At 32.7% G+C, this 10092-nt stretch overlaps 1 protein-coding gene across 6 annotated transcripts in view; it reads left to right on the forward strand.

Annotated features, from left to right (window-relative positions):
• Window positions 1–5537, forward strand: part of DCUN1D1 (defective in cullin neddylation 1 domain containing 1) — a 32897-nt gene extending 27360 nt beyond the window's left edge. For all 6 annotated transcript variants that reach the window (XM_073232009.1, XM_073232010.1, XM_073232007.1 and 3 more), the window contains 3 exons: window positions 1098–1180; window positions 1426–1522; window positions 2807–5537. In XM_073232009.1, coding sequence (XP_073088110.1) covers window positions 1098–1180; window positions 1426–1522; window positions 2807–2886 — 260 coding nt within the window. In that variant the 3' untranslated portion in view covers window positions 2887–5537. The remainder of the gene's footprint in view (window positions 1–1097; window positions 1181–1425; window positions 1523–2806) is intronic.
• Window positions 5538–10092: the final 4555 nt, after the last annotated feature.

A 10092-nucleotide genomic window follows, 5' to 3' on the forward strand; every position in this document is an offset into this window, starting at 1 on the left:
ATCCATAGGAAGTGTGTTCTTTTGGCAGTTTTCCATGTTTACTGTGTGTTTTAGTCTGCGAGTTTGGGGATGTGTGGTCCTAATACTTGAAGAGGTTAAGGGCCAGTGAAGAGGATTTTTTTTGCCCTGTGGCTGATACATTTCCTTTGAGGTAATATGTGAGCTTTTCTGTAGTCTTTTCTAGTCTCTAATGATTCTTCAGATTGTCAAGAGTGCTTTGGAGAGCATATCTAAAAGGATTTTTAAGTTACTTTGGGTGTAATTTTTCCTGGAGATGTAAATTTACGCATAAAAGTGTGAAACTTTCTTAATTACTTTAGTTCCTTGGAAGAGATCACAGTTCTTTCTTCTCTGTCATGTGATAGGTATAGTACTTTGTCATGTGGCAATATTGCTTCTTTACTCTTCTCTGCCTCAAACCCAATTAAACAGCCATTTATATCAAACTTTAAAAACTTAGTATTATTAATTTTAATTTTAAAATCAATATTCTCAACGGTCTTGAGGGCAGGACCAGTCGGCCAACCTCTTAGAGTTTAAAATTGGTTAGGATTGTGGCCAGCAGTCCTTTGCTTTACAGCCCAGAGGTGTACATCAGTGGTTCTCACTGGGGGCAACCCTGCTCCCCAGGCGACCATGGGCCCTGTCTGTGGATGTTTTCGGTTGTCACCATGGGTGCTGGATACAGCTGTTGCTGGTATCCCATGGGCAGAGGCAAGATGCTGCTGGAGCCCCAGCGCGCAGCACAGCCACCACAACTAACAATCATCTGGCTCCGAATTTCCAAAGTGCTGATGTTGAGAAACACTGGTGTACATGAATTGTTAGCTCACGTTCGAATACTTATGAGCTTAGTTAAGCAGAAACCACCTTTGAGGTAAGTGGTATCCTTCTTGCCCTGAAGGTGCTGTTCATTGGTGATGGAAGCCAGATACAAGCCTTAAAACTTAGACAAAATTGTAGGAAAATTTTAATACATAAGTATTCAGGATGCAAACTTTTTTTTTTTTAAAGCTATCTTTGGTTTTACCGTTTTTTTTTTTCAGGGACATATATTCATGGCATTTGAAATACATAACTTATTTTTGATATTACAGATCTAGAAATGGCCATTGCGTACTGGAATTTAGTGCTTAATGGAAGATTTAAATTCTTAGACTTATGGAATACATTTTTGTTGGTAAGTCCATGTGTTTTGCAGCACTGTGTTTTCTCTAAAGTATGGCTTGGTTGAAAGGAAAATTAACATCTTAAAGCATGACTGACTTATCTCAGAGCATATAGTAGACACAGAATGAGAAATTTGGTTACCAGAATGTAATTACACAAGTTGTTTTGCATTCTTCTATTTAGCATCATCCAGACTGTTTTCTTGAAACTCTTTAGTGATTTGGATGTGTTTTGCTTATTTTTTTTAAATAATAGGAACATCATAAACGATCAATACCGAAAGATACTTGGAATCTTCTTTTAGACTTCAGTACAATGATTGCAGATGACATGTCTAATTATGATGAAGAAGGTAATGAAAATTTTTGCCCTACCATTTTTTTTACCTGCCTCTTTCTTTTATCACACACTCTTGAACTGGTCTACTCCTTTTTTTCTTGGAGTTGGGTTTCCTTCTTATAAAATGCCTTTGTTCTTTTTACCTCCTTATACTGTCCTCTTTCGTTAAATACCAACTCAGTATTCATGTCTTCCAGAAAGGCATAAGTAATTTTCATCCATGTTTTACATTTTGTTTACTTTAGGAACCGTCTTCTTAATATACTTTTATACTTCTATTTTTTTATTGTTATCTGTCTTGTCTGTAAACTTGATTATAAACTCCTTAAGTTTAGTGACTTTGTCTAATTTGAAATGTACCTCAGCTCCCTAACCTGTAGTATTATTGGCATGCAATAAATATTCACTAATTGAATTCCTTTCTGATGTTTCTTCATGTATGAGTAAAGGTGGTGCTCCCAGCCACTACACAGGATATGTGTGCTTTTTGTTTTTCTGGAATTGGAAGTAATTTGCATTGATTTCTTCGTACATATTTACCTAGTTCCCCTTGAGAATTAGCAAGATGCATTTTTTGAGGTTGTTGAGTAAACAGAGTTATTCTTTGAAAAGTCTTCAGTGACTTTGGCCTTCTTAAAAGTGGCCTTGGACTGTTTAACCAGGGAAAATGTTATTTTCTTCTCTTTGTTTTCATTGTCATTTATAGTTTTCACTAGAAGGTGAGAAGTGTCTAATCCTATATATTACTGATAATCTGTGCTTTGTTTGGCCTTACACAAAACTGGAGAACTTCCTTATCTGGAGGTTGATATGTGGATATATACAGTTGGTTCCTAAAGTAAACTGAAAATGCATATATGCGATTTTAAATCTTTTAAGTAATTTATTTTCATGAAATAGGATAGTTTGCTACTTGCTATTAATTTCCTTTGTACAATTGCTACAAAAATGCCTGGAAGCTGGTTTCCTCCCTACTCTGTTTTCATCACACCATCATATCATGGCTATTCCTGCACTGCTAATTTTGACCTAATTACTTAAGTGGCATCCAGGAAACCATTATTTTTTTATCATTCAAGCAATGACCAAGTGTTCAATAATACAGCAGAGAGAATACAAAGAATATTTTAGGTAGAAACTCTAAAAAATTAGAATTTTGGAAATTTTATTAGGGGAAATATTTATAATGATTTACTTTATTATGGAAAAGGTATTTAAAAAAATTTAAGATTATATTAAAATGTTAGTCTTATATTTGCTTTTTTTTCTTTCCTTTCTACTCTTTTTTTTTTTCCAGGAGCGTGGCCTGTTCTTATTGATGACTTTGTGGAATTTGCACGCCCTCAAATTGCTGGGACAAAAAGTACAACAGTGTAGCACTAAAGGAACCTTCTAGAATGTACATAGTCTGTACAATAAATACAACAGAAAATTGCACAGTCAATTTCTGCTGGCTGGACTGAACTGAAGATCAATCCTCACAATTCAAGACTGAGGGTTGAGACAAAACTTTAAGGATACATCTTGGACCATATCGTATTTCATTCTTCTAATGGTGGTTTGGGCTTGTCTTCTAGTCTGGGCCACTCTAAACATTTATAATTCCAACATTGTGGATTTCATCTATCTGTGGACCATCCTAGTTTATCCTCCCATAAGTCTTAGAAGCTTTATGGTGATTATTTTGAGGTTTCCATTCTTGCATAAAGCACAATGCTGTCTTCATCAGGAAACAGTTTGGCATAAAAATTAAATGTATGAACATCACAAACAATTTATAAAAACTTCTTAAATATATGCTTTGGGCTAGTTGCAAAGACTATGCTAATAGCACTTCCAATGAGAGGGATATATTTAAGTGTACTGGATCTGCAATGATGTCTTGGTTTGGGGGATTTTTTTTCTGGCAAATCACATGTATTGTTGATATGAGTAGAGAATCTGATGAAAAAAATGTCAAAATAACCAAGGTGAAAAATTTTTAGGATAACTTGGTGTGCTTACCTGGAAATTTATTGTTTCAGACCCTCAATTTCAAAAGGTTCCACAGAACTAGTTCTGCACTTATCTCACCATGTTTATGTGTAGTCCTACAGGGAGCTTTTATTTAGAAAATGTCTGCATAATGGTAGATTCTACCCATCTACATTATGCACTACATAATTGGATTTCATTATGATTTTGAAATGCTTATATGCCTGTTGAATAAGTTAAACTATTTAATTTGTTTTATGTTTTAGACTGCTACACAATACAGTATATAAATTTAGGCATGAGGGTTATTTTATTTTTTTTGTTTTTTTGTCAGCGCACTATGGAACACAAATGAAATTCTTTTAATTTATAAGAAGATAGTTAGGAATTAAATTTTGAAAATGGTCGTAATGAGCCATGATGTTCAATCCTATAGGTACTGCTTTCAGACATATAGTCCATTTTTGATGACTTCTTATTTTGTTGAAACTGCTTTAACTGCTAATCACTGTGGTTGCCAAATATTTCAGGAGCAAACATTTTCAAGCAAGCATGCACTCGATGCAAGTATCAATTTGGCTTTTATTTTCATAAATTATTTTGTCTCTTTACTGTTTTTGTTTCACTCCTGTTTAGCTCAGTTTTCACATAAAAGCAGAATTGTATCTTGTATTTTTTTGTTGTTACAAGACCCATGAACTGCTTTCATGCTGAAAATGCTCATGTCTCTGTTCACTTCTTCAACAGGCAAAGAAGGGTTTATTGCTTTCTTAAACATTTCTGAATGGCAGGTTAAAAAATGTAAAACTTTACTGCTGAGTAATGTCTTTAGCGGGAATAGATTTTGCGTGGTGTGTCCAGGCATTTTCAAAGGTCTGATGTTGACATCAAAGGAATGTACTTCATAATAGCAGTACATTTTATTTAGGTGTGGAAGTGATTTTAAGAAACAATGACATATTAAAATGACTTTTTATTTACGTGATTCTGAAACTGACTAGAAAGTTTTCTCCATAGGTATTATATTAATATTCCAATCATAACTTAAATTCAGGAATACAGTTCTACCAAAAGGAAAATTCTATTCAGGTTACTGGAATTGGTTATTAAAAAAAAAAAAATCTGCTGCTTTCAGTATTTCCTGATTTCATATTTGTAAATATGAAGAGGAATTTCAATTATGAAAAATTTAAAAAGATATATATGTGCTATTGTTTCTTGTCTTGCAGATCTTGAGTTATAGTATTGTTTTCAGATTGATTAATTTGAGTATGCTGTTTTGAAATGAGACCCCATTAGCTTTTCTTTTCCAGTATAAATTGTTTAAGAAAGTCTGATATTGGTTCATGGCCTAGTGCCTTGGTTTTACAGACTTTTCCTTTTAAGTGCAAGACCTTTTCAACAAAATAGTGTTTGTCATCAGTTTGGTACTAAACATTTATAATTACTGTGTAATTATAAACAAAAATACATAAAGCTTTGAATATAATTATGTAGCATAAAAGTTAAGGTTGTTCACTCTATGATGGCATCTTAGAATTAAACAATACTATTACTAGGGCTGAAAAGAAGACTGGTTCAATGTGGTGTGATTATTCTGAGGATAAATGTCTGGTTACAGGGAATATTTTGTACTGAAAAATGCTTTTCACATATGGCTGGGTGTGTGAATATGTGTAAGTGTGTGTCTGTGAGAGAGATTGACAGAGGTTGAAAGAGACACATGCTCACACACAATTTTAATTGCTTTAATTCATTTACTGTTTTCTCAGTCTTCATTCTGGTAAATTCCCCATGCTGATTATTATTTTGTTTTAAACTGAACCGCAGGTACAGTTTCCTTTTTTGCCAAATGTCACAACAGGTACACATTTTAAAATGTAATGCTTTTAAAATAGAAAGTGTATAAAATTAGAAGTACCCACATATAAAAATACTTGAGGTCAAGATTATCTTTAGTGACTATCATCTGCATATCTCTGTAAGTTCAACTGTGTTTCTTACAATCCCTGTCATACTACCAACAGAGGCAATAAAAGCTTCAGTGAAATTGCCATGACTAAATCTTTTCACATATTATTTCAGTGTAATATTTTTAAAGACTAAAATATACTGAAAACTTTTCCAGGAAGAGTAATTATTCATGGAAAGAGCATTGTAATGGCAAGTTCTGGGGAGAAAAGACATGCCAAGTCTTGTTTACTACATTTAAATGTTTACAACTATACTGGGCTGCTTTACCTAATTAACAGTACTGTAGTTGTGTAATATGGAATTGTAAGTATTGTGTTCTTCATTAGACTTTTAAAAAGTTTTAATGAGAGAAAGTAAACAATAAAATAACATGGAAAATCTTTTATATAATATCCTTACTGGGGAATTCTTATTTAAGCAAGGTATACTATTTTTTTTTTCCTCAGAAAGATTTAAGTGAATGAAGTATTCTTCTATTTCTTATTTGATGATAATCAAGAAGTTTGAGTAGTTATAGCTAGTTTAACATGCACTTTGCTTAAGTTTTTTTTTTAACAGGTTACCATTAAGATTACATATTGTAAACTGTAACTTCTGCATATGAATGACAGGAGAAGGTTAAATCTAATTTAAAAAATTTGGCGTAAAAAAGGAAAGTGGTGCTGGGGAGACTTACTATAGTTCACAAAGTATGCCTTTGTAAATCTGAGTCACTTTCAGCAAGAATTAATTTATGTAGTTCTAAATGTTAAATTGTGTATATTTAACAGAAAATAACTTGGCAGCTCAGCAGTTTTAAATGTTACTTTATACTTTTAACAATATTGATTTATATTGAATACATAGATGTTTTGATAAGATTTTATCAAATTTGATAATGTAATGAAAATGTTTTTAAAATGTGAACTATTTAACATCTTAATAATTGAGGACAACAATACATGAATTTGTGATTACATAATGTGATAATTAGGGTTCAAATTATGGCTCATTTGATTATAAACAAGTGTATTTCTCAACTCTTTATTTGCCTCCATTTTTACAATCATATCAATAATTATTTTTACTTTATAGAAATGTGGTGAAGTTATATATCTTGATATCTTTATCTTTGATTTCTGAGGGCAAGGGGTTTATATTTTATAGTTCAGATAAATTTGAAATTTTGTAATAGTACAAGTCCCCTTTTCCAGGGTTATCCTTATTATTTGTTGCCATTTTGGTTGAATATTTGTTTGTTTTGTACCTGATTTTGGAGGCAGATAGTGCTGATTTTTAGAACTCCTAATAGAGTTACATAATGGTTTTACCAGAACATTCTTGACATCTTACCTTCTTTACTGCCTGTTGGGCAATTGGCATATCCTACGGACCAACTCATTCATTTGACAACTTCATTATACCCAGTGTTTTGTGTAATTATGGCTTTTGGCTTTGATCCTTTTTAAACTGTTAAATAAGGAAATTATGATAAAAAGGTGCATAACCTTTGTAGTAGACAGAATTCCTAAAAAGTAGTCTTAATTTACAGAGTTTAAAGACATTATTTTGGGAATCATTTTATAATTACCCACTTTAAAAATAGAGATTCTAAAAAGAGTTTTTATTTATACCAAGTTTTTCTTGCAAGTATTGCTGAGGTATTTTCAGTTTAATTTTTTTGTATTTGTGCTGTGCAGAAATCAGTGTAGCTTGTAACGTAGAGCATTGGATTTCAAGCCATACCTTGAGGCTCCTGTATTCCATGAGATTGGGCCATGGCTGGCAGGTCTTTCCTTCCATTCCCTCTAAAGCTTTTTACTTAACTTGTGTAGGTTATTGGCATTTCACATGAGATTTGGTTTTGGGAAAAATGTTAGGTTAAACTTTTTTTTAAATAGCTGCCTCAGAGGGAACATTACCATGGCAGATCTTTTAGTGAAATGGAAAGAGATGCAGTCAGACTGAAATAAAAGGAGGTCATAGAAGGCAGCACTACTTTGGAAAGAAGAATTTTGACAAAATAGTGAAAGCAAAGCTTGATCTGAGACAATGAAGACTTTGACATTTATACGAGGCAACATGTTAGTGGCTTAATGACCAAATAAAACAAGGGATAATACTCATTTTATGTTTAGAAAGTATGCATATAGATGCATGTTCAATATAAATACTTCCAATTTTATTTCAGGTTATGAAATACTCTAAGAAAACTTTGTATCTAATGGAAAAATTGGGCAATACCAAGCAAGAGATTTTTATGAAAAGGAACAATATAGGGCATAAGTTTAGGGGAAAACAAAATGGCTAAGAGAAAATGCTAATAATATAAGCTGTAGACCATTATTTTGTCACATAGTTACATGACACATAGCTAAAAGAATAATATTTTATCCATAAGGTTTAGAAATGTAATTGGAACCCTTTAAAAATAGCATGTTTAGTTTTTAAGCAAATGCTAATATTCTCAATTCTGATAGAATGCATTGTATTGAAATTACATGAAATGAATAGGCTGTCAACCAGAGCTTTAAAATAGTTATTCCTCAGATTCTGTTGTAATGGTACTTAAGTAACTTAATTATAGTTTTCACATCATAAAACTCATTGAAGTGTACAAATAAATGGTTTCAGTAAATTTACAGAGTTGTGTGGCCACCATCACAATCCAGTTTTAGAACATTTCCATCAGCCCATAAAACTTCCCCTCATGCTTCTTGGCAGTTATTTCCCAATCCTACCCCCAGCTCTAGACGTCCACACTCATCTATTCCTATAAATTTTTCTGACTGGAAATCACACATAAATAGAAGCATACAATTTGAAGTCTTGTATCTGGCTTCTTATACTTTCATAATGTTTTTTGGGTTCATCCATGTAGCCTATACCTGTACTTGGTTCCTTCAGTTGCTATATAGTTATTTCCCTGTATGGATACACTATACTTTGTTTATTCACATATTTGTTAATGGATATTTGGATTGTTCACATTTATTGGTGGTTATGAAGAATGATACTTGAACATTCACATTTATGTCTGTGTGAGCTTACGTTTTCACTTCTTTTAGGTAGATTTCTACGAGTGTAATTGTTGGGTTGGTTGGAAAATTTTTGTTTTGACTTCTCTGAAAAACTGCCAAAGTGTTCCAAAGTAGTACCATTTAAAAATATCCCTGCCACAATGCATAAGGGTACAGACTCTCCATATCCTTGTCTTTTCTGTTAGTCATTCTGGTGCATATACATTTTAAGTTAGCAATCCTAACTTATGTCTACTGGCTGTTCAATATGGGTGAATATAAGTGGTCTGAGGGGTTGCTGTAAAATTAGTTACTATCGACATGTACTTGTAGTACTCTGTGGCCAGTAAGGTAGTTATAACTTTTCAATGGGAGTCGTGGTACCTTAGTGAACTCCGGTGAGGAGATGAACTGTGTAGGTGAAGAGTGGTGCTTGATGGCAGGTGCTGTGTGCTGTTGGGTGTAGCCGTGGTTGATACACCTATTCATTTACCCTGTTACTAGTGGCAATCTTTAAACATTGTGTAAATAACTGCATGGATATGTCACAGTCTCATTAAGTTTCCCAGAGCTCCTTTGCTTCGAGGTCACTGGGAATTTCCTAAATTTATGAAAAATTTAGTTGTTATTTAGTTGCTGTCAGCTACCTGTGCTCTTACACCTAGTGGACATTAAAGTAGTGTTTTTTATTTTTGATAGAAAATTTTAGACATACACAAAAGTAGAATAGTATAATGAACCTATTTCAACATGATCAATTCATGCTCAATCTTGGTTTATCTCTATGTCACTCATCTTCCCAATCCTGATCTATTTTGAAGTCCTAGATAGCAAATAATTTCATCTGTAAATATTTCAATATGTATGTCTAAAAGATAAGGACTCTTAAATATAACCATAATATTATCATCACACTTAAAGGTTAAGACATTATTTAGTCAGCATTTTAAATTGTCTATTTTTTTTCTAGTTGAAGTCAGTATTCAGTCTCCATACATTGCATGTATATGTAAATCTCTTGTATCCTATGAGTCCCCATGTTCCCCACTCCTTGGTTTGGAATTTGTTTGAAAAAGCAATATGGTTGCTTTAAATTTTGTATTTCTATTCAATTAATAGTTAAGGTGACATGGGATGTACTTAATCAAAAATGTATTCTAACTTGAAAATATTTTGAAAGTTAATGTGTGGTATAAAAAAACTATAATAATTGTATCAACAAATGTTCCTTAGTTTAAAAATATATTGAGATTTGTGTCCAGAATACATAAAGAACCCTTACAACCTAACAATAAAAAAACAGCCCAATTTGCAAATGAGCAAAGGATTTGAATAGACATTTCTCCAAAAAAAAAAAAAATATATATATATATATACAAAATGGCCAGCCAATAAGCACATGATGCTCAACATTACTAGTCATTAGGGAAATGCTCATCAAAAACAATGAGATAGAACTTCACACCCACTAGTATTACTTTAATCAAAAAGACAAGTAGATAAGGATGTGAACACATTGGAAACTTTGTACATTGGTGGGAATGTAAAGTGTTGCAGCTGCTTTCAGTTTGGCTGTTCCTCAAAAAGTTGACGTAGAATTAGCATGTGACTCAGCTGTTCTAAGAATATAAGAGAA

The sequence above is a fragment of the Manis javanica genome, chromosome 3 (assembly GCF_040802235.1).
Source record: "Manis javanica isolate MJ-LG chromosome 3, MJ_LKY, whole genome shotgun sequence".
In the NCBI taxonomy this organism is placed as follows: domain Eukaryota; kingdom Metazoa; phylum Chordata; class Mammalia; order Pholidota; family Manidae; genus Manis; species Manis javanica.